Source organism: Ptychodera flava, chromosome 17 (assembly GCF_041260155.1).
Source record: "Ptychodera flava strain L36383 chromosome 17, AS_Pfla_20210202, whole genome shotgun sequence".
In the NCBI taxonomy this organism is placed as follows: Eukaryota; Metazoa; Hemichordata; class Enteropneusta; family Ptychoderidae; genus Ptychodera; species Ptychodera flava.
The window spans coordinates 30,790,720-30,817,276 of NC_091944.1; the positions used below are offsets into that span (position 1 = coordinate 30,790,720).

General features: G+C 35.2%; 1 protein-coding gene across 11 annotated transcripts in view; it reads right to left on the reverse strand.

Moving 5' to 3' along the window:
- Positions 1-531: 531 nt before the first annotated feature.
- The window catches only part of LOC139116045 (cAMP-dependent protein kinase inhibitor beta-like), a 126,546-nt gene continuing 100,520 nt past the window's right edge, over positions 532-26,557 (reverse strand). For 7 of the 11 annotated variants that reach the window (XM_070678545.1, XM_070678544.1, XM_070678548.1 and 4 more), the window contains 2 exons: positions 5,945-6,091; positions 532-4,863 (listed from right to left, as the gene is read on the reverse strand). In XM_070678545.1, the coding sequence (XP_070534646.1) occupies positions 4,754-4,863; positions 5,945-6,083 (249 nt within the window). In that variant the 5' untranslated portion in view covers positions 6,084-6,091 and the 3' untranslated portion in view covers positions 532-4,753. The remainder of the gene's footprint in view (positions 4,864-5,944; positions 6,092-26,557) is intronic. The other 4 variants (XR_011548224.1, XR_011548223.1, XR_011548225.1 and 1 more) reach the window with 1 other exon arrangement.

The following is a 26,557-nucleotide window of genomic DNA, read 5'->3' on the forward strand; positions in this document are numbered from 1 at the left end:
AAATCCCATATCTGTTAATTGCCCTACCTTATCCCATTCATTAATTTTCTCAAGTTAATATGGACATGCATAGTGCTGTGTGCATACTGGTATTTCAAGTCCTGGTTTTCACCAATGGACTTGTAAATGTGAGGAGAATTTCAAGTGTGATTTATCTTAATTTGTTAGGCTTTGTAGTATTTTTTCATTGTTGTCATTTTCATTCATAGTGTCCTTCCTTAGGGTTCCGATGTGAACGAGTAAGCTTACATGTATCTTGAACTGAGTATATGTTGAACTTTATTTTCTTTTAAGCAGCTATATTGTGCAGGCATTACAACTTTGTAGCCTTCTACTTAACATAAACAAACCAACGGCAGCACAGATTGTTCCTTTGTGCATCACAACCAAGTACAGATACTTGCAGGAACACTATACCGGTAGATCATAATTAATATAGTTTTCCTACCAATCAAGGGGGCAGGGCAGACAGTATATAATTGTCGGATAATTAGTGCAATGACTGAAAAAAATAACGCCACATTTCAAAAATTTTTATACAAAATGTGTGCTCTTTATTCAAAAAACAAAAGAAATGCTTTCCATCATTGGATAATTTATGAAATATTTCTGGCAATAAAATTCCAGAAATCAAATACATCTATGTTTTATATTTAGCATGTTGTTAACAGTACCAGCCCTATACAATATCACCAAAATATACAGACTAAAGTGAACTATAAAAGTTGCGGGTCAGAACTTATTTTTTTTATTCACATCTCTTGCACGAACCAAAATGAGGCTATTGTACCTGTAAGAACAGTAACAGTTATGAAAAGTTATCTTGTTTTCATTTCTTTTGCATTCTTGGTCTTGGCCATCTTTTGATTACTTTGATGTAAACAAGTGATTAATAATAGCCGCTTGCCTGCTTACCAGACTGTGAGGGCAGTATTCAACCATGTTCAGGGAAGCTTTGCTTGGTGGGGAATAAAACTTGTAAAGTGTGTTAGATGCAAATGGAATGTGCAGAATATTACAAACACTTCTCAGTTTTTGGCCATCAAGTAATGCTGTTGAACCAAACTTTGGTTCAAAATGGCTGATGGCACAAAGCTTAGGTAAACTTTTTGTGATTTGGATTGCAAATGAAAAAAAAACGATAATTGGGGAGAAAGCAGAGACTCGACAATTCCACCTAAACTGTACTCATTTTCACCTTACATGGGAAGAAATCTACTCGATCAAGTTCACAATAGGAATCATTTTGATATTTCGCAGACTATACAAAAAGATCATTCTTATTATGTAAAATTGCTTGCTTTCAAGTGAGCTCACAAAATCTTCTTAATGAAGCTTGACTAATGTACTGGTGCAATTCCTAGTTCAGCAATCAGGGTTGTAGGTTCCATGTTCATGTACAAGGAAAACTTTCCATCTTTTCTGTCTGACTGCAGGGAAGTAGAAAATAGCCGGCAGCTGGCACAAACAACCGGACGTCAGCAAAAATTTGCCGTTTATGAAAATTTACTTTTAGTAAAAAAATCAGGACATTTTGCACAAACTTAATGTGCACATACACTACTTGTAACTGCCTGTACTTTTATTTTTGCCACCTTTAACCAAAATTTTCTGCATTCCTGTGACTGTTGGTCATTTCTGACTTTTTACATCATTGTATTTATTAGCTTATTCTACCTCTTCAAAATTATTCATGTTTCAATGTTTTCGGACAATTATTCATCAAGATGTTTGGATGATATACCATCCACTAAGAATTAAAAGATTATGCCATGTGCACATGCACAATGCCAGTGGTTTTTCTGAAAAACAATGTGACATCAGAAAGACTTAAAATAAATGCACTGCATTTGACGTGCTGTGTTATAAAGGAAAGCAATGAACAAAACATTCTCAAACGCAAGGTCTTCACTCCAGTTTTTAAAGCAATCATTTTTGTCACTGTAATTTCACTATCAATCAATGGGTTGCTCATTAAAAGTAGAAACAAAGAAAACTCCTCCTTTTTTGTTGTTTTGTAGCTTTCTACTTTTAAAATTTTGATTTTATCTTATACAGAAGAGTGAAAAAAATTTTGTGCGATATTTGAAGTACAAATGACAGCATGGAAGTCAGTGGATGATGGTCAGTATAGCGTTCAATTTGGATTTCTTCATTACACGGTTACAAGAAGGTTAAAAATAATAAAAAAAATATTGTGATATTTGGCCTCATTTCTTATCTATGGACAGCTGTCCCATTGGCGGTTAAAATTATTTGCTTTTGCAGCCAAAGTAGCTGTCATACCACCTAACAAGACAGTAGCTTCAACATCGAAGTTACAACAAACCAGACAGTAATCCAACTGTAAACCTACCGTACCAGTATGTACAACATCAAACATGCAAAATAAAAGTGTTTAGTTAAGCCTACAGAAATTGTTTAACTTTCAGGAAAGTCATCACTATCTACCTTAAGAAGCATAACACCTCTGATCTTACATATATATTTTGCATTTAATAACACCTATTGGCATCTGAGTAAGTGGGTATTTGTGACAATACCTTGTAATCTGACAGAATTCAGATTACTAACAACAAGAACCTGAACTGATTTGCAAAAGATATTTCATCCTTGAATAAACTATATATGATATTGACAATTTTTGTGGACTCCATGAACACTTCATTACAAGGATAGTTTCCCATGCAATGATGAAGCGTTAATTGACAACAACGTAACATGGCACAGTCATTTTTGACAAAAATGAACTCAGTGGAAATGAGATAGACATACAGACGTACTGTATATTACCTCATTTGGTCTGTCTCAAGATACAAATTCAAATTCATATGTACATCTGAGAAGAAACAAATATGTAACACTTCACGGGCCATGACATAAATGAAGGAGAAAGCAGAAAGATAATGTAAAGTACGCATAGACTGGTACTTCTGAAAACACCAGATTATATCATCAATCTGCAAGAGGGCGCTGTATCGAGAGCTGGTCTCCAGCCAAATTTTTTTTTATAACAAGTGCATACAAATCTCCATGAGTCCTAGCATTTGCGACAGTATTAAAAATTCATTCCATATTATCTCTCTCAGCATGGACTGCTCAACGATTCTGAGCACTAAACATTTTGATGAAAATTTGCAACTCAAATGCAAATTTAAATACAGCATTGAAATTCACTACCTAATACCTTTTCCATTGCTGTAAAACCACACAATACAAACACTTTGTAATGCATCAAGACAATTGCACAAGAGAAATATTGAAATCTGGCATTTTTTCCCCATCTATTGCAAATGTATAAAACTTCAACATCAATCACTGGGTATGTAGAAAACAACTTTTTTTTGTTTTTTGTCTCAATTGAGGAAAGAGATGAATTACGATTCGTTTTCAAATGCAGTATTTCAATCAAGAATATTGTCAATCATGGAAGTCTGGTACGTACAAAAAGTGCCTCATTTTAAGGATGGTTTCACATGATCATATTCAAAATTTACAAAGAAAGGGGTAGATTGATGAAACCTGGAACTACTTTTTAACCTATCCGGAATATGTGTGACATTTGTCTGTAATTATGATGGCAATCACTTGTATGGCGACTACTTTGCAAAAAACCACAATTTTAATAAAAATCAAGACTTTGTGCCTTTGTCTTCAACAAGTTTGAAATCAATATTCTTTTAATATCTAACTCATTTTATTCAAAAAGATGTGCAGAACTATACTCCTGAAAAAGGGTGTATGTATGTGAAATATACAACATATGACTTTGAAATTGTAAACAGAGGCACTCCGAGTTGTGGACACTCAACAGAAATGCCTTTCTTCTTCTTGCTATGACAAAGATTGAACACTTAACCTTGAGTGTGTCTAGAGAATGGAGAGTGTATGTTTCTCTGACCTTGTGCTTTTTGATTCTAAAACAGAAGTGTGTAATGTGGGAGAACTTTGAATAAGACAATCAAGGATAAAAAGCCGGGGTCACCATGCAAAATTCAGTACTTGAGAAACAAATTGCCTATGTTTACAGACAATTAAAATTCAAAATGGCAACCATCCCTGGATTAAGTCAAAGGGGAAACATACAACTTTTGATTTTCACAAAAAGGCAATTAAAATTTTTTTTACTCTAAGACCTTAAAAATGGGTCCTAACAACTTGTAGACCAAAAAGCGTTAGAGTCATATAAACTTCCAATTTTGATGTGTGACTTATATTCTTTGATGAAGATTGCAATAGTTGAGTGAGGAAAGCATTGTTCTTTGGAAAATTGAAACTGAGAACACAATATGTAACTTGAAAACATTTAAAATAAATTTCATTCAAAGTTCTGCCTTTCATTGTATCTGTAATTATAATGATGACAAAAATACAAATTGAAAATGTATGGTATTTGAGCCAATCACAATTACTTTTGGTTTGAAGTGTATATTTTAGCTGTGTGGAAGAAACATGACTCTAGATTCTCCAAGAAACAAATCCCTGGTTCATAGTTGCTTGTCTGATGTGATCATCACGCATGCATACAGATACTCTGTTTGACTCCAAGTATTTCCATACTTTGGTAGAGCAGAAAGACTCCTTAGTTCATTGCAGCTAGCACAGACTCCTTAGTTTGCTTGAAGATCACACGTACAGTCTTCTGACCAAAACTCACAAACTGCTTTTCGCCATGACTCTGGGTTAGCAATCATTACAGTTAAAATCATAAAGTTAAAATCTGATATTTTCAGAGAATAGCATTTGCTGTGTGCTATGATCCTGAGTCGGTATTCTGTTTTTTATCTGAGTCTTTGTTCTCCGCAGCGCCCGCTTCTTCCTCATTAGGACTTGCACAGGCAGAATCGGATTTCCTTGCATCATCTGTGGATGAAATAATCAGATCAGCTGTGTCAACCTCCCAATCAAAGCACACGTCCTCAATAGCTGCTTATATTTTCACTTGTATGTCATAAATTACTTGATACCCTTTTTCAATGTCTACCAAGCATGGCAACCAACTCTGCATACATTATGTGTACCTCAATAAAAAAACTGAAAATTCTCCAAAAATAATGAGTAGTAAGATGCAGTCACTCTCAGATACGGTATTTGTGTGTTGTTTGTCTCTTATTGAATTATTAATGATATAGATTGGTTATTGTTCATTTCCATACTACTGTAACTTTGATATTTTTGTGCAAACATTCACATTTTTCTCACCACAAGCTGTGGAAATGTACAATACACTCAGTGTGACAGTTTTCGGACGACCTCAGTTTTCGGACATTTAATGACATGCTGTTCATTGTACTCACTTCCCTCTGTATTGTAAGCGTTTTACTAGTCATGCTACTGCATATTAAGTCAGGTTAGGCTGCTGTCCCATTTTGGATATATTTTTTTTCTCGGTAGAAGCTATTTCGGGCGCTACCAACTTTGTAAAGTTAGCCACACCGTACGATACAAGGTGTCGAACGCAACACACAGAGACAGCCCATGTCCGATATCTAAGCGCTATACACGTTGAAATATTGTCGCATCGTCCTTGGATTAAACGTAACTAATTATCACGAAATATTTCCATATAGTTTTCTAAACACATCAAAATTGAAAATCGGGGTTCGAAGTTTCAAAATATCAGTATTTAGCCACTATAATCATATTCCAAATACGATGTCTGATTACTGCGATAGCAGTCCGATTACTACGCACTCAACATGGGTAAAAAATTTGGCAACTTTGACCCCCCTAAATGTCACTTCTGTCGGTGTTAACAGTTTGAGGATAAAAACAATAAAGTTTCGAGAGGTATGATTATAAGATTTCGTAGTGCTCGTCATTTATGAAACGGCTTGGGTGAAATTCACTACCCTGTCCCAAAACTGTCACACTGATGACAAAAGTAAATGTATATCACAAACATTGCAGCACTGTTATTTCATAAATATAAACAGTGCCTTACCTATTGACAGTGCTGCAATTTTCAGTGTGAGTTCCTTACCCTCATTGGCTGGTACGTCAAGGATGTCCGGAAGTGCATTGCGACGACCGGCCCTGGCTGACGTTTCAAAGTCTGTTAGTGTTTGAGCAACTTCAGCCATTAATTGATCTGAAAAAAGAAAATAACATAAACTTCATCATAATTACATGTAAATGTAACTGGTAAATTTTTGTGCGTGTTTAACCCTGTCACCCCAGTTCCCTGTATACTGGTCCAACTTTACCATAGAAAACAATGAATTTGGGACAAACCATGGTGGTGAAAGGGTTAAGGTAGAATGCACCTAGGGAGCAGATATTCGGACTCTGAAAATTCAACAATTCTCTTCTAATCTACCATTCGTGGGGGCTCATTATAAAGCTCTTGGAGAAAGAAAGATTTTCACCATCTTAGTTTTTCAAAATCCAAAATTTAATTTCCCCCATCGAGTTAACACAGGGATAGCAGCCATTTTGAATTTAAAATATCACAAAATGTTGGGTAATTTGTTTTACTAGTTCCAAACTTTGCAAGATGACCTCAAATTTTTATTGTTGATTTGGTAAGAGAATGGTTGAAAGTTTCATTTAGGAAAGTCTGAGCAAAATTTTAAGTCTAATTTTCAAGGCGCATACTACCTTACTAGACCCAGCATACTGTCCTTTTGATGTCAGCATAACTTTTAAAAAGCCAATAGCTGGTTAACTTTTGGTCATTTTTTTCAGTACTTTGTGTTATAAGTCAACAACAGTTTCTTGTTCTACTCCCCAAAGCATGATCAGATGATCAGTATTTAGCATGTCAGCTCAGTCTGTACATGTGTACACTGAATCATCAATGTTGATGGGTTAATTCTAGTCTGGACTACAATTCACATTTCAATCATAACAATGCACTTTACACACACAAATGCAGTAATTAAAACATCAAGAACTCGAGTCATGAAACAGATAACAAAACTGCAGTTTTGCAAAAATTACAATGTTATTGAGGACATATGTTTAAACTTTTTGCAATGAAAGTTTATTGTTATGTAACAAAAGACTGACAGATAGTGTTACGTAGTATTGTAAAAACAGAGCACATATTTTGTGGTAATGTATAAAACTAGTTTGTCAATGTTTGTGCAGTACAAAATAATATTAGAGTGTGCAGTTTCAGAACCAGCATGGGTATATGCCAGGTATTGCACCTACATTTTAAATCCTAGATTTAATGACATAAACATAATACAAAGGTTGACCTTACAAGTGTCAGAATAGAATGCACACATTCTCTGGAGGTGAAGAGGATTGAGTTTTACGAGATCATGCCCTCTAGAGTTGTGATAGAGAGAATTAAGAAAAATTGAACTGTAAAATTGCAATTACTGCCCTCAGTGGTACCATCTGTCATGCCTACATGTACTAGAGAACAAGAAATTCACTCTGTAATATATTCAGTTGATGTTCATGCACATTGTGAACGTTGAAATAACAATACTGCTAATCTTGAACACGCAGAATGGCATTAAGAGAATTCTTTGCAAATAAAACAGCGGCAAGACAAAATACCTATTATGTAAACTGCGGTTCAATTTTCCATTTCACATATTACCAATCATTAATATTCACAGAAGTGTTTTATTACTTAATTCTCATTGAGCATGATTCATTACAATGTGATCTAATATTTTTCACATCTGAATACTAATCAAGTCTACAAAACCCACACTTCTATGCCCTGAGAAAAATATCATCTTTTTGTAGTTACTGTTCAGGGTACAACTGATCAAAAATCATGAGGAAAGCTTTAGTAGAAAGTCTAATAAGTGTGACAGATGGCAAGGATTTAAAATGGTATCAGTCTGAGACAATTTTTTTGAATTAGATGTTTTTTTATCCCACTTGAAATCAACCTCCGCACAGTGTGCATGACACAAAGTGCCAGGTACTTTACTTGTGTGATTCCTGAATAGCTTGAAGGACAAAAGCTTTTGCAGTTGTTTTATCTATTATCTATGTGGGCTGACTGTTATATTCTGAACAGGTGGCAACACAGTTAAGTATTTAAGCCTTACAGAAGGGCCGAAAGTGACTCTAGGTGTTGCGTAGGAGCACCCCCTGTGCTGATCACCTCAGTGTCAATATCAAGTGTTAACAGAGTGTGTGTTTTCTGGTGATAAGAATGGTGAAATACTGGAACATACAAACTGCTAACATTTGGCATTACAGGATCATGACTATTGAAGATGAAATTTATCCAAAGGTCAACATCAGTGACGTGAATGACTGCAATCTGAGCCGGATAAGCATCCAGTCCTGCCCACACACTCTTTCATGAAGTTCATGAAGTTCCATATGCATTATGCACTCCCTGAATACCTGATGCCAACATGAAACATGTTACGTGACTCTTTGAACTTTTCAATGGTTACATTTTCTCAGGGTAAAATTCTGTCGTGACCTAACCCAAGTAAATTAATTCTGCACCAACTGTTTATCCATCAATGGTACATACTATCAGTATACTATATGGATCAGGTTCGTCATCCATTAAAACATCAGAAAGCAAAACAATATCATATAAAAATTTAGGACATGAACAAGTGGAAGAAAACCGTGGCTTCTCAATCTTTGTGCTATACAAAAGTAAGTGAATTATTGTGTTTTCTATTCATATTTTTATGGTGTTCAGTGAAGTGGGCATTACAGCCTGCAATTTACTGTAATACTCCTGCCATTATGTACCAGGTACTTTTTACATATCTCATCAATCAAAGCATTACTGCAATGCATCCTAATGAATGTGTTTTGATATTCTATTATGATGATTTTTTGCATTCAGAATAGTGAAACAATGTACTGTACAGGCACTGCATGTTCAATGGCTGTCCCTGTTCAAAGATTATCTCTGAGATATCTATCTTGATAAATATATTCATTTAAACCGTAATTGTCTATTTAGCTGATAGCATATGCACAGACATGAGAACACTGAGGATATAGGTGAGGCCCAACTCAGGGAAACTTTCATAGAGAATCAAAATTTTCTCATTCTACACTACAGCAGCGCTAAAAATAGTACCTTATTGTATGAACCTCATTTAATTCTGCTGCTAGTAGGGGGTTTTCTTTTTTTCCACTCCACCACTATGACAACATGCACTGTACACAATACTTTTAAATACCTTTCACAAGTTGAAGTCGGATTCCTAATATTGTCTTCAAAAAATAGATGTTGGATACCACAGCCTGAATTCAGTTCCCTGATTGCATTTCTCACCAGAAAAGTATAGCAGAGCAACCATCTTTTCAAACTCTGTAGATTTATAGGATTTTTGGAGAATTCTACGTAATAGCTGGTATAACCAACTGGCCGCTTGTAAATGTACTTAACCCTTTGGGCACCGAAGTCAATTTTTATCGCCCTAATAAAAATATATACCTCAGTCAATTTTGTCAGATTTTTGCCAAAATTTTGATAAAAAACTTTGGCTGATAAAATATTGTGTTCATTTGGTCCAAAGTTATCAGAAAACTGACAGAAAAGTTCATTAAAATGGTAAAATGTTGCACTAAAATTTTGGCGGGGAAAATACAGCACTCAAAGGGTTAAAGGAAATGATGAGATACTGATGATGTTAGTCTGTAATGTCATGTGATCACTTTCAATTAAGTTGGTGGTACCTCTGATAATTTGATTATCCATTAATTAAACAACTCTGATTATGAAACTGTTGAGTTAGAAAGACATTTAGGGTCAGATAAAGGGTGACCAATGCATGTGAACAAACAAATAAACTCTTCAACATTTACTTATAAAACTGTAATTACATTGTGTCACAACCATCCTTCAACATCACACTAAAAATCAGACCTGGGTAAATTTTACAAATTGAGTTAAATCATTGACAAAACAGGATTATGAGTAATGTTGGATCCATTTAGCTGTACAGTACTGGGTTTAAACACTCTGCTTGGGGGCTCTGAGATCAGTTTCTCTTTCTCTCAGGATCTTGATTGGAATTTACAGGTCAAAGAATCAAATGTGGTTCACTTGTTTGTGAAACACTTTGTCAGTGAACACTGATTCTTGCCCACTGGATGTAAATGTATTTATGGAGATATGAAAAAGACTGAATTATTTGACTGTCTGTTTTACTTCATGGTGAGATATTAACGATCCCTAATTTTGTTGAATTAACTTGACCAGTACATGTAATTATGATCTCTTAAGCTATCAATTAAGAATTGTCTTCTGGTATGATCATTAATTGCTTAAACACAATAAATAGACAATACTTCGGATTATTGCTCAATGCAACTATGGTACCATTTTAATTAGGCAAGGCTTGATTGATATTTTACATTGTGTCCAGTAGCTAAGTCTTTTGCTCCAGATGAATGTCAGTTGGTGCTGGATATTATACCTGCTTGTAAAATCTGAAATGGAACCTTAGATGTTATTTTCATCACTGTGGTATCATCACCTACCCACACTTTACACTTTATACTCATTGCAGCACCCAATGCACATCCATCATTCATTCTGATACTGTAATATTTGGGAAAGGGAGACTATGGTCAGCTGGTCTATTCTCATGCAAGTGAAAAAATAGCAATTTCACTTCAAATGTATGTATTGTAAACATTACTGTGTAAACTAGACAGCAAGTTTGACATTTGATTTGTGAAATACGTGTCACTATAATGATAGAATGTCAAAGCTTATGGACACAAAATGTGTAGCCGGGTAGATTTTCTCACATGTATTATTGGAAAAATTGGGTTGGCATACAGCATTGCCAAAATACACTGCAACTTGAAGTAATGCCATCTGAAAAGTGATTTATATTTATCCATAAATTATTGTCATGTTCAGTGTCATGCAGTACACCTCATGTTGTCATTCTGAGCACAAGACTTCACTTTTCACAAACAGCTATGAAACAAGAAAGCCTTATAATTTTAAGAACATTTTCCGTGTTGGTGTCAAAACTCACATCTTACAGTAATGTCTGCATTGGCAAACAGTTTAGGAATAAATGTAAATTGACACATACTGACGTGTTTAATCAAATCTTTTAAACACATGGATTGTAAAAACTGCCATTCCTCTTTATTATCTATGAATAAATTCATATTTGTGAAGTGATAGAGCAAGCCTGCAGCTAATGGATGGTAATGTATTCCGCCCCATACACCTAACACGAGCTGGAAATTTCCTTTTGCTCTATGATTATGTAACAGAAAGGTTACCGTGATAACTGTTGATTAATCATATTTAATTTAGCTTCCTTCTTGGTAAGATAATTAAATAAATGGAATGAAAGTTTCCACACTGAATTCACTAATGCTGTTTCTAGCTATTTTTCATAAAGACAACACAATATATGGAAGAAACTGTAACAGTGAAAAGCCCAGTTGGATGATCTATCATCGGCAGTTTTGGTGCAGTTGGTTATTTAATAAATCAATAATTTTTAAAAATCAAAGGCACACATATAGACACGGATAGGGTTATGGCTGCTGAGGCCATATAAAATATAAGTGTGTTTCCAATGACCTGATCGGCCTACCCTAAACATTTTCACATTTTAAAAATATTTTGAGTGAATAATCTAAATTTTATCATACTTTACTGATCTCAGCCAACACACAGAAAAATATAGAAAATCCCTGCGACCTATTTACCCTAATTTTCAGAGGCATGTTACGAGAAACACATAATTTTTTTTATTTGGGCTAAGTTCTGCATATTATGCTGTTGATTATAAATGCATGAATATGCTTCCTGTTTTCTTGAGCTGGGTGACCACTTGCCTGAATCTATTCATCAAATATGACTAACGAACAAGAAACTATTCCTTCCCTGAAGCACTGACTTGGATTCTCCGTTGTCAGAGAGTACATTAATAATAGATATATCCACCAGCTATATTCAGTATGTGATTTTCAGTGACATGTGTTTCTTTTGCCTTTTTGAAACAAGGACACCAGTCGTTGTCATTCACATTGTCCACACAGTCCGTGGGTAGCATTAACGCCCCCACAGATTTGCTTTTCAATATTATTCAGGATGTTCACCATCTGTACATGCACCAGTACTTACTGTTGTACTTTTGAACAGTCTACTGAAGTAACAAACTTTAAACCAAAATGGTAAAACTTTCTGTACATTTCACAGAAAGGTCTTTTCCTTAAGAAGTGATAACTTTAGTTTCTACACTCATTATAATACTGTATTGTTGCTTACGGCTTCTAGAGAAGTTTGCGCAAATCATAACATTTTCTCAAAGATATACACTTCTGCTTGTAACTCATTACCAAAACAAAAGAATACAGTTAATTCTTAAGTTTCTTAATATAGTTTGTTCATAAACTTACAGAGTAAATTCAAATCATACTTATGATAAGCCATCATGGTACAGTTGATAGACTTGCAGAACTTTGGTATAGACAGGGTATTGACTCACTGTCAAAGGATGAAGATTTTGAGACTCAAAGATTGTGTGCACTTTGCACCTCATTGCTTCATTGGGAAATGTGTGATTGACGATCACTTTCTGTATGAGGTAGTTTATGCCTCGAAAGTGAAAGATTTAAACTTTTGCTAAAACTTTCCTCAAGCAAACTTTCAACCATTCCCTTCCACAATCAAAAATAAAGATCAGAGGTCACTTTCCAAACTTTGGCACTAGAGAAACAAATTATACAACATTTACTGCTGTTTGAAATTCAAAATGGCCGCCATCCCTGTGTTTACTCCTGGGGGAATAAAATTTTCCATTTTCACAAAACGAGCCTTGGTGACCAATATCTGTCCCTGAGGTACACTGTAACTTAAACCATTTTTATAAGATTTCTGTTCATTGATGATTATTTAAAAATATATTTCTTTTTCTTTCTATTTCATAAAACTGGTCCAATAATCATATATTATTGATCAACTATTTATCGGGAACAGTAACTGAAACATACTGCCACAGACTATTATTATTATACCAGATTGCTTCAGTTAAAATCTTATTCTGAGCATTATTAATGATAGCTGTACTGATGAATTGCCATCTGACAATAGAACAAGAAAATGTTTCATATGCTACGCCGTTTTCTTGAAAAGAATGAGCACATGCCCTCTATATGTCACAACGATAATAAATTTCATCATTAAACACGGAACAAAGCTGTTTATAGCGGGGGAAATCCATTCTCAAATATAGTATGATTGGTAATGACACATTACTGCTGTCATAAATTAGAACAAGCTGAAGGAAAAACAATTGTATACTATTAGGTAATGGTATTACTTTGGAATGCATGATAACATGTTTACATGTTTGCAAGCTGTAGTGATAGTCCTATCAACATGGCCAGCACACCTATGATGTGATTGTGAGTGTCCTCAGAGATGCTTCCGTACGGTTCTGTGATGCAGATATTAAAAAAAGACAAAGTACCGGTAGATCAGGGATCTACCAAAAATGAAGATTTTCATTTCAATAGTGTATCACCATGAGATACTAGCTGGGTTAGTTGCAATTTGGATGACAAGAAAATCAACATCTTGTTTCCAAAGTCACATTTTGCATTACCATAAACTTAAAGGGTTAAGCATGCTAGAGGGAACAGTCACAGCATAGATTGTGGGGATTAGTTACATGTAACCAAGTTTGGAAGGTAAGATTTATACACCGTCTGATTGGATGCTTGAATTCACTATCTAATCAAAGAAGATAAGCCCTATCGATTATTACATGCAAAGCCACAGTCATTAAAATAAAATAAAAACTTGACTAGTACTTTGAGAGTCATTTACATCAATAAGAACAGTGTTATCAGGTAAAATTGAAAGTTTAAGTAGCCAAGACCTCAAAGTATTTTTGCTCTCAAGCACTCTGCTAATGCATTCGAGAACAATTCCAATGCTGTGACAAAAAAATAGCACATGGTGAGGAATACTAGTGATTTCACTGAAAATGGATAATTTTATAGTTAATTGCAATAGGCAGTCTAATTGGGACAATCTTTAAATTCAACAGCACATTAACAGTAATTTCCAATACTTATTGCTCTTCAGGTGTTTCAAGCTAGACCTCCCCATAACTGCAGTTGCTCACTTCTCGTGGCTTCATTGCTTGCTGCACATGTCATGTACATTGTGTTGGATTGTGGTCTGGTGGACAAGACTACCGGTAGTATCTCTGATAGATAGGGAACATATGCTACTGTTCCTGGTCAGGAATCATGCATTTTTAAAGTAAAACACACACTTCTTCTTCAGGGATTGGTGATGGGTATACTGTTGATTTTTCACAATGCTATGGTCAGTATTGAAATATTCATTCTCTGGCACATCATCTGATCAATTATGAACAATGTTGCCCTTATCAAGTTACTCTAATCAGTAGAAATGGTGCTAGTAATAGCGTAAGCTTTTTGAGTAGATTACTATTGAATTACAGCATTCATTTCCATGCCAGTAGTGTATTGGATGCACTTCAAATCTTTAAAATTTACATTTTTAAATTACAAAGCGGTAACATTTACATCTTTAAGGATATAAAACACCTTTGCGAAAAAACTGTTGTTTTCTTACATGATTTGACTGCAGCATACCGGTACATTCTGCTGTATACCAAGTATATCAAATTTATTATATATTTCCTTGAGTTCCTGTATTTTATCAGTTTTTGATGAAATATTCAACATGAATTGAGAGCTGCTTTTCACTTCAAAAATGAAATATGAAAAAAATAGAAGGAAAAATGTACTTTCACTCACTCTTCCTTTCCTTTGAGAACACGCTGTTCAGAACAGTAGAGGTAATTTATCAAGGAACTGTGAAATTGTCAGTAATTAAGCAAGGAAATGAGATTAGCCACAGGGACAAGCAACACTTAAAATGCTTGAGATGGGGCCATTTCAATTACTGTGGGTGTTCACAATCTTTTTGAAGCAGGTGGCAAATTATCATCAGTAGACAACCAGGGACGGGGTTCACAAAAGGTGTGCCTAACCCTGCATGGACGGCAACATTGGAACACTATTGGTTAAAGTTTGTAAATATTCAGTAAATTTCTCTTGTTCTGATTCATGTGCAATGAAAACACAGATCAAGCTATGTTAATTTCTGTTTGAGTACACTTTCAGATCCTGATTTTGTGCGTGTGTTTGCCACCCAGGTTTGCCAGTTCACACGTCATGTATTTGAACAGACTTATAAGCATTTACATAACATCATACAGTACCGGTATCCAAATATAACCAATCTATTAAATGAAGCATGACTATTCTGTTCAAGTTTGGTGCATAAATTCTTCAAAATCACTTCCTTTTTTTCTTCAATATTTTCTTTTGACATTTGCAAAGGAACATCATATGTACTATTGAAAAAGACACATAGCACCACTAAAATAATCAATTTTCAAATTATATTACGTATGGTGCAAAAGATTAGCCACTTTTCAAATTTAACTATTATTTTTCATGGGAAGCCATTCTACTGGGAATAAGTCTGATATACGGTATTTGGAAACAATAGAAAAACATTGATAATATACTTCCTTTTGTGGCACACTATTTTAATGAGGGCAAGGATGGCTTGCACTTCTTAAATTGCATTTTCAATTATATGAAAAACCTTTCGTCAAATTAATAACTTTTAGGCAGACCTAATCCATGAAGTATTAACAATAGAAAAAACTGGGACATATATGGTATTGAACTTCCCCCACATGTACTCTATGGTGTGACTTAATTTTGTCACTTATTTACATTGTCTAATCCACATTTTTTAAAAACCTGCATTACCTCAAATGACTCAATTTTTTGTAAAAAATGTCAAATTGTGATTTTAACACTGTCACAGCTAAGACTTTTTCTCTCTTTCTCTCTCAAAGGTATGTCATAATATTGATGCAGAGTCATTCCTTTCTCCACACTTATACTACTGTTAAATGATTCATGTGTGATCTACAGAATGCCCTACTTTCTTTAATGCTATATGACATTATACCAGATTGTCAACGTGAGCATTATGCAATTCCTCCGAGAAGCAGATTGGCATGGTTAGTTCAGTATAACGGGAGTGATATGTTCCAGAGCAGTGTCTCATGATGTAATCTATGACAAATACATGCACATGCAAGTATGGAAGTAATCCTGATTTCTCCATGGTGAATTCAGTCACTTCTCCATTGGATTCAAACCAACAACGCATGGCATCTATTCACACAGCAAAGACATCAACAGTCGAAAATGTTACATGAAGTGATGAATAAGTGAAAGATTTATAGTCATACGTAAATTGCTTGTCCTACGTACCAGTCTAAGACATACTGTCAGAGATAGGGGAAAGTAAAAATTAAAGAGAGAAATGTTTTGGTACAACTACCGGTACCAAAATATATGTTGCAAATGCTCTTGACTAGCAAGTTCCAGTAATCAAACAGGGTGTGGCATTCAAAATAACCATTGCACTATATACTAAATAATGACAGATATACAAATTTTGAGCAAAATTTAGTTTTTTATACCCCTTAACATCTAATTTTAAATGCGCAGTGAAAATGCACATCGAAATTATGTATAGTTTAATGCCATTTAGTGTGGTCAGGACCAAATTACTCACATTGACAGAATCATTCCATTTCAGTCAGCTAAGTGTACATCAATTGTCACTTCATTTAGTCTGATGCCTCCAGCCATGGAGTGATGACATTAGCAAACAGCCCTGAATATGCTTACAGCTTTAAATTAAGTCATGTTGATAATGTTATTCTGAGATACAAGCTGTACAGTTGACATGAAAAGAGACTGTCAGAATTTTCTTTACATGATAAAATATTGGTAGTATAGTTCATCAATGGGAACATATTTTCCTCCATATGAAAAGTATCAACACACATGCGTCCACCGGACAGTTACAAATAAAAGCATTAAGTTGTGTTTCAAATAGTTTGACAGATAATTCCAGTTTTGCCATGCCTTAGTTGAAGGATGTAAGTATGATCGAAAATCTCTTTCAATTTCATACGATTTGTGCACAATTGTACCAGCATAGATGTGTAACAGGATAGTTATTAACCCTGTAGAAGTGCAAAAAAGGTAAAAACTGCGGAAAAAATCACTTGCATTTCCATGCAAAGTTTGTAAGGAATAAAATTTGTTTTAAAATTCTTCATTGATTATTACTATTAAATATGATCCCATTGTAAATTGCAGGTAAAGTGAAACCACTTCAAGTTTTTTTAATCTATCCCTTTATAATATGATTCGCTAATTTCTGCTGGTTTTTTTACCTGGTCCTGATATATGAAATGACCTCAAGCATTGTTATGCTGTCAGTTTCTTGTAGATGTACAGGTAGTGTTAATGGTACATTATGTGAGGCTATCAACATGCATATCAATGATATTGCAGCAGTTACCGTAGGCATTAATATGGCACTAATCATACCATACATATATCAGTCACATTCCCATGTTGATCCTATTCTGCTGTATTTACGGCCAAATTTCTCTCCCAGTGGAGTGATATTTCATATTGCAAAGTGCACTTGTTTAAAGCTGCGGAATAAATGTTAAATACTGGCAAGTCTCCATCAACTTGACCAATTGAAACGACTCTCAATACATTAATGATTTGGTAGCTAGATTAATAACACATTTCAATGTGTTCATTTCTTTTATCGCGATCCAGACCACTGAACAGTCATTAATTATTCACAAAATATATCGCTGGGCATATTGTTTTGAAATAAACATCCGAAAGTTAATTTAAAAGTTCGAAGTCAATTTCAACTGAACATTACAGAGTTTGGGGATTTGAAGCTAATGAACGGAGTTTAATGATCCACAGAGATATCGGATTTTGTCGTGAAACAACAGGAAGGGAGCACACTTTTATTCCGATATGAATCATTATCTTTCCCTTCCATTAAATTGTCAATGAAAATACTTTGTCAGTGATTTATTAACTACCATGACTGTATATTGAGAAAAGGAGAATAGAGCCACTGATTGTGCAATGAGGAAAATTATATATTATTGGAATAATACAGGAGCTGTTTTTTTCTTGTCAAACAAAAGTTCTGCATGAATAAAGGAAAAATTCTTGATTTCTGTCTGGTATTAGGTACTTATTACTTTTGTTGACTATGCATATAATGCTACACATTACCTCCAGACACAATACGTCAGCCGAGGTATAATCCTACGCACACTGCATTAGATGTACTCTGGTTATGCTGCAAAGCAAGGTTCCTTCTAAACTCATAATCAAGTGCATTGTGTCATTCAATGCAAATACATTACCATAATTTGGCTCTCAGTTTATTTCCTCTGTTGATTTTCTGAGTAGCTAAATAACTAATTTGCATCATGTTGACCTATAGGAAAAGCAAAGTTTTTTTATCGTATTTTTTTCATCTACATATACCAAGCAGTGTGTATCCAACTGGATAGTCTATGAGAGTCAAAACAATTAATTTCCCCTCTCTAGAGGTGAGTTTATCAATCCATTTACTGCAACCAGTAATTATATTTGTTCCAGGGATATACTGAAAGTGACTATAAAAATATGTATTTTTACTTTTAAAGTTACTAGATATCTAAATGATACAAATATATAGATATCAAATAAAAATGCACTTGTGTCTGCATTGTGGCATTGCCAGCCTTTTAACGAGATGGTATCATGCACATAGTATTGTTGCCTGATATAGTGAAATTCAGCATCACTTTCCCCATGCAATCATCCTGCCCAGATGCCTAGTCTGCCCAACTGGTTCACCTCTCAGCTGTAGGGATTACAGATGCTCCATCTTAAGGTAAAATGTGCTTCGGAGACAGATATTTGGACTCTCAAAATTCTACAATTCTTTTCTGATTTACCACTTGTGAGTGTTCATTTAAAGCTCTCAGATTAAAAAAACTTTCACAATCTTAGCTTTTCAAAAATAAAATAAATAATTTCTTCCCATAAAGTTAACAGAGGGATATGGTAGCCATTTTGAATATCAAGTAGTGGTAAATATTAGGTAATTTATTTCTCGAGTACTAAATTTTGCGCAGTATAAACCCCCGATTTTTATTCTCGATTTAGTATGAGAATGGTTGAAAGTTTCATTGAGGTAAGTTTAAGCAACAGCCTTTCACTTTCGAGGCACATACTAACTTAAAGCTTGACAGCTTTGCATATTACAAAGCAAACACTGATGTGCCAGCTGGAACTTGGCATGATCATTACGCTTTTGCTGTACTTGAATTTGCACTCATCTTTGACACCAGGGATTTCATGTAAGACCCAAATTCAAAGGAACATTAAATTAGTATTGATACAGAGAGTGCACCGATGAAATGCACTGGTACATAGATTGTATTTTATTGAGCATGTGTAATATACAGGGTATATTATTTTCTTTAACCATGAAACCATAAGTTCCAAAGGGACTAGAAACACACTGCTGATGATATCATCACAATTTAGACCACAGAAGCTTACAATTCGTGGCACATGCAACCTTGTTTTTTGTTACCAGCATTTGAAATATTTTAATTTCACCAAGAAACCAAGAATTCATCGATCAATTATTTTACAAGCAGCTGCCTTCAAATTATTAATTATAACTTGACAGGGAGTTTAATGCTTGAAATCATGCGATCAATGAAATACGTGACTCTTACAGAAGTAATCAAGTATGGCAAACACCAGTACGTGATGGAATAGACAAGTAATGCATGATGCAATCATCTCCTTCAGAATAATGTGACTTTAAAATTTGTCCAATAATATCCATTCATGATGAAACTTTAACACATCCATGAGACTTTCATCCACTAGCCTCTAACAGTAAGAGGTAGTACTAGGTGTCCCAAACACACCCAAAAGGACGATTGGTCCAAAGTCGGCAAATTTGCAAGTGTTGCAATTAAATCAAGTCATAGTTAGATATGCTGTCACTCATTATTTCCCTGCAATATTTCCACATCTATTGACCAAAAAGTTGAAGCCAACCTAGGGACTCGGATTATTAATTGTTTTGCCAGATGGAATAGGAAACCAGTTACCTGTAACTCAGTTCGACAAGGAACTAGTGTAGCTATGGATTTGCTTACTGAACATGGAATGTAGTGCTTCCACAGAAGATTTTCTCTATTTATGGAAGTCCCTGTTGGAAAACTTAAATTGTCCTTTCTTGACTTATCAATTGCCAACTTCATGATTTATTCATGCTGGCAACTCAAGGGAAATTACAAAATCAGTGATGCTTAGATGACACACGGTGTGTACATAACTATATTGGATGAAAAATTCTTACAAAAAATATTTCTATTTTTACAATTTTGGAACACATGTTATTATACATGTCCTTGCTTATCACTTGTCAAAATATACCAACGAATTGCAATCACAAATTTTACACAACTTTGGAGAGATGACAAAAGCTAACAGATTGGGTTCCTCTGCAATCACATATCCATTTATGTCTGCTAATGTCTAGGATGGGCAGATTAGGTAGTCATTAAATATGGCACACATGAGAAGCTACGGTGACGACATGCTGTTGATGACAATTGTGTACCCAAGGCAACAGTGTCCAATATTGGTACAATAATTTCATGATAATTGCTTGATTGGTTGCTGACCGAAAATTTCATTTAGTGATTTGAGAAAATGCGGCTGTTTTTCAACAAAACACAACAGATACATCAGTACTGCCTGTTGAATCTTCATTTCAACTAAAAACTAATCCAACCTCTTTCTAGTCCACTGTACAAATCAATCTTGATAATATCAAACATAATTTCTATAGGCACATCCCAGACAGCAGTATAGACAATATACGGTAACAAGATTACCATACATCTTGAGGCAGTAACATAGTTTTCTCAAATGTGGCGCATTGTGAAATATGACTGGAAGGCATAATTTTCTACTAGTCATTTCTTTGCTCTAGGCTGCCTAGCAAAGACAAAATTTGTTACTCTACCTTTCATCCGACACAAAATATTACACAACTGCATGAGAGGTCGAGAAAATCATCACAGATTACCTAGAAGGTGAGATGTCAACATATTCACTGTTAATATGGCTTTGTCCAAGAGAACAGTTTGACTGGGTTGCAGGACCTTGGTGGAATAAACAAGTTATTAAATTCAGAGGCTGCATTGAGAGACTCACACTGATTGTTGCATGCCTCCTGCCCAGTAACAGTAATAAATTAGCTGTAAATATACCTGCATGAGTCCTAACAATAAACTAAACAGAGTCATTGTGATTGCACTGTGGTCAGATTGTCCAAATGGTTGATGGTGGTTGATTGAGAAGGAGATCAGGCAGGTAACATAGTTACAGATCTAGTGACTGTATCATATTGTCTTATGTACTTTGAAAACAGATGTACCCTGTTATCATGGAAATTAAAAGTGAAATCTCCAACTCCACTGAGATATGCACCGAAAGTAGTCTTTTTGGTTTCATTGCAAGTTAAAGCAGACCACTTAAACTTACTGTTATACCTGTCCTGCAGAACTTTTCCAAAATTAGTATATGGCTGACTGTTATTGACCACTCTTCAAGTTATCTGAGGAAAGTAGCTAGTTCTGGCAGCAGATAATCATTCTGCTGATAAGTTTGGATAGTCATTACGTGAACAGCTACAACTGACTAAGGGAGCATGTTCCTCAGGGATATCTCTCAAAATCTCATCAATCTTTGATAGCGTAAGCTTGAGGATTTGACTGTTTCCTGTTCTATTTTCAAGCAAGTCACGAATTCCCAATTTTCTTCATTAGTTTAAATTGAGGATCTACCCGTCATTTTGAATTTCAGAAACCAAAGTTTCAGATAATTTGCTTCTCTATTAAATTCAAAAATAAGCCAAGTGGTGGCAAATTTTTATTCTTGACTTTAAAAAGGAGTTATTGAATGTCTCTATCAGGAAAGTACCAGTACAAGAAAACCTTTATCTTAAAGATACATACCTTAGGGATGGCAATTCAGTGAGTGCTATATAGCTATTATTGTCCTGCAGAGATCTATTGCAGCGTTTTCATCCTTGAAATGAGCTTAAATCCTGATCACTATCTATGCAATATTAGAATTTGGTACATTATCACTCCTTTTACCATTCAATAGGGTTGATACTCTGATTAATGGGGAAATTGCACAGTAGAGAAAAACATAAATGCATGAACAAATACAGGTACGGTATAAGATTACTCGGAGATGAAATGGTCACGATGTTAAATCAGTTTGAATATTGAGTTAACTTCTTGATTTAATGCATACGTTCAATCTTTAAAAAAGTCAGTATGAAAGATCCAAATGAATGCAACAACCTTCTAACTTTCTGATTGTGGTGTTTTGAAATTTTCATGTGAGATAGAATTGATTGGCAGTATACTCAACTGAAGTAGATGTTAGTAACACCTGAAATGCTTGTAATCACTGAAGTTTCCTACACTGATGGTTTTATCATCAGACTATGATGCTAGATTGGCAGCTTCCTTTCATCACCATGGTAACTTCATCCTTTAATGAGACACTGAGAAATTATGAGGAGCTTCCTATGATAATTGGCTGTCACTCAGACTCTCAATTGGGACAATTACAGTAAGTACTGTGGCTTCTTGTAAGAATAGGTCCCTATTACAGTATTATCAATTATCCTGAGACGTTACACTTATGTTGATTGTCTACACTATTTTCTTCAAGTCCCATTAACCTTATGGAAAACCATGTCATCTGGTACTTGACAGATATTTACATCAAGAAGAAAACGACCCTCAACAAAATTTTAAATATTTTCATTTCCTTCCTTAAAGATCCATTAATGAGTATGTCAACTACAGTTTCTTGTTCTACTCCCAAATGTTGCAACACTCAGTATTCAGCTTGTCGACTCAGCCTATATTATGTGTAGACGGTGCAGTACGTGTTATTGTTGAAAAGCGAATTCTGGTCTGGACTAGAATTCAAATGTCAACAACAGTAATGCATTCTACACTTGTAGACGTGGCGTTGAAAGCTAAATAGTATCTTTCGTTTTGACATGCTTTGGGGAGTACCGGTAGAACAAGAACTGTGGATTGGCATATCAAACAAACAGTGTGAAAAAAATCATAAAAGTTACAGTACTGGCCCTGGAGACATTTTAGACTGCTGAACAAACACCTAAATATTTTAGTATGCAGTATGGTAGAACTAGCCTCTTATACGGTATTACCGGGTTCAAAATGAATTTTCACCAATTTTTCACCAGTTATTTTTTTCACTTAAATTTGCACATCCAAGCGAAAATGTGGAGGGGGGTGCTCCTTTGAACCTTGGAAACATCAATTCTGAAATAGATTTGGCCACCTAGTGCCTCAATAACTGTGACTAGCCTAAGTAAAAGAAATTTTTATAAGATTTTAGAGAACAGTTCAGTCTGTAACATTATAAGGTCAATTATTGCCATCCAACCCTCTAACTGTTTGTACACACCCAACATTGTGTGAAATAAACTTCTCTAAACAACAACAGAGAACATCCAGTTTTAAAAGGAAGATTTATGAACAGATTAACGTGAACTTCAATTCATTTTGTAATGGTTACCATCTTTTCCATTTGGATCACTGATTTGAAAGTATTTTTCTGGTAGTCTACATGGATCACCACACAATAATTTTACATCCAAACCCAGCTTTGGGTATCTCACGTACCTGTTACAGTTGACAAATTTACACACAAGAAACATACATGCAACTCTGAAGGAAGAGACTATATATCTCCACTGAGTGCAAGCATATACCGGTACAGGGAAATAGACAATAAATATTGTTGATTGTTTCACTTTTAAAGATTGTTAATTGCTTCACTTTACATAAAAATGTGTATTTCTTCACCAGTATGATGTTAAATCGTATATTACTGATAAAGACATGCAGCCTGGTGAATGAAATTGGATCTGACTGTCAGAGCTCTAATTAAATTTGATGGGCAGATTTTCTTGGGTAAATCTTATATGTAGTAAATTCATGGTAATATGTGGTTATTACGAAAATACCACAAAGGATGCACGAGGACATTGGCACAGCGTATCGCCCAACGCGAAGCGGAGGGCGATGTGCAGCGACAATGTCCGAGTGCATCCTTTGCGGTATTTTCATAATAACCTTATTATTGTACATCTTACATTCGTGACTGGGGCATCAAATTGTCAGAGTAGTGGCCGTTTTCGTGCAATGTTAACAATTTTTCTTCCGATTTAGAGCGCAAGTGTGCGCTATCTCGGACGCACTTCTGCAAGTTCTGGATAGTGACACTACACACGTACGTACAGAGCGTGCGCGAGACATGTTCTGGCACTCGGCCAATGAGTCCCTTGAAACCGTTCAATAGTGAACGCATAGATACAGCTGCAGGGGATGGGGCGCCTTGAAACCGTACGTGTTACGAAACGGGCGTTCCGTACGGCCTTTTTAGCGCACGCTAAATTCTATTGTCCTCGATGGTAGATGTATAATAATGGATGTTATTGTATACTAGCCTGGATTCAACGGAGAGGTAAAATTCCTATGCAGCAAGAGTATTGTCTTCCCCTAAAGAAAGACATGAAGAAGTGAGGAGAGCACAGAGAGACACACATTGGCATTACCTGTGTATTGTTTCTGAGGTTGCATTGTGGGTAAAAGGTAAATGTTTCTGTACAGCATTTAGTTGGAATAAAAATAAAAGTTACAGCTAAATAGAGATTTTAAGAGTTAAGTCAATGTAGGTATTCTTTTGTGGGCAGCGTTTTTGAAAACAGATCATAAAATTTAATGTATTCATGAAATATTTCCACCAATACATTGTAATGGAATTCTATTCCACATGATTAAAAATTTACCATAGCTCATTTCAATCATGCTGGACATTATTTGGAGGAATAAATTTATCACATTTCATGTCAGTACTGGTAAATCGCGGCGCAAATACTTGAACAATTATATGAGAGAGTGATAGGGTTAAGTTCCCCATTATCATGACCCAGAAGATAACATATAACACTTAGGTTATGGCTCAGACAGGTAAATTAGTTTTGTTAGCATGAAATTGAAGTGTGTGAGAGCAATCCACTTGAAACAATCACAGCTGATAAGGTTAATTTGATCACATGACGGCTACAAAGTTCAATTCAATTCGATACACATCAGGAGACAGAGAGCAATTGAAATGCACCAAGTGAAGCAGGTGTCTAAACTTCACTCAATTGGTACGCAGACGAGCAAATTCAATTGCAATCGATTAGTGAAATGATAGCTGGCAAGTTCAATTCTACTAAAACCAAAAAAAGCCAGGGAATTCAATTAGTTGATTGCAGTGAATAGACAAGTACTGCACTGACCCAATAAATGCTTCCCTTTACAACATGCCATACACATATTCACGCATATTTCTGTAAAGCTGACAATTCTACAAGGTATGGCACATGTATCTTGAAAAACTGAAAATCTAGTGCACAGTTTTCTTAGCTAGGGAGTTTTTTCAATATATGAGTGACCTGGGGGGTTCAGAGCTAATGTCTCACTGTCAGCCAATATTGAGTACAAGTCAAATCTTCTTTTCTGAAGACATCTGTTCAGCTTAGGTTGTTTTTAATTACCGATGACAATAACTCAATCTTTACATCTATCTGACTAAATAAAGATCTCAGATCATCTGCACAGAACTACTTATCCCTTGACCTTTCTATGACTTGGTTAAAGCCAGAGTTGGCCAGTGTAATCATTTTTGCCCTCTTCACTTGTATGTGCTTTTGAACAACTCACATGTATGGTTACAGCAATTTACGCTACCGTGTTCAGTTCTGTAATATTTGTACAAACTTTATACATACAAATGGCTGACGAATCTACCTCAAAATCTCAATATTGTGCACATACATCAGGGCAGCCTGCCACTTTATATTCTTTTCCCAGCGAATTCTTCTCTCTGTCAGATTTTATACTCCAAGTACTAATGTGTCACCTCTATTAAAGTAGCGGACAGTTACACTGCCCGATTCTGGAAGGGTCTGAAATAGAACAGTGATATGCAGCAGAACCGGGAAGATTTGAGAAAATAATTTTTGCATTCAGAATTTGTGTTCCTTGCTTAATTTTCCTTCTTTACCAACCAACAAGTAATCTGCTGTGCTGTACAAGAGTGCTGATTTTTTTAAACCGCCAAGTTCACTTACCTCCAAGAAATCCTACCTACTTCCATTCTCATATCCCTAATATGGTAAAATGTACGTACTTCCCATAGCTGGTGGTTCCATTATCATTATTGCGAGTAATTTGACAGTCATTGTACAATTTAAGATATCTGCAATATACGACAACTTTGCTGCAACACGTACATGAACAGGTGGAAAGTTCATTTCAGGTGAACTCAGGAAATTTTTAAGAAAATATTACAGATTCAATGAAAAGATGAGCTGGCATGTTGAACAGCATTAATACTTACAGAATCCTGAATTATTGTCATTTTTGTGAATAAATCTTGTTCATCATTAAAGGAGTGAGACGAGTACAGGTACACGCCAGCTGAGATTACAAGTGATGAAGAAAAGAAATTCACAATTTATACCTGTACGCCT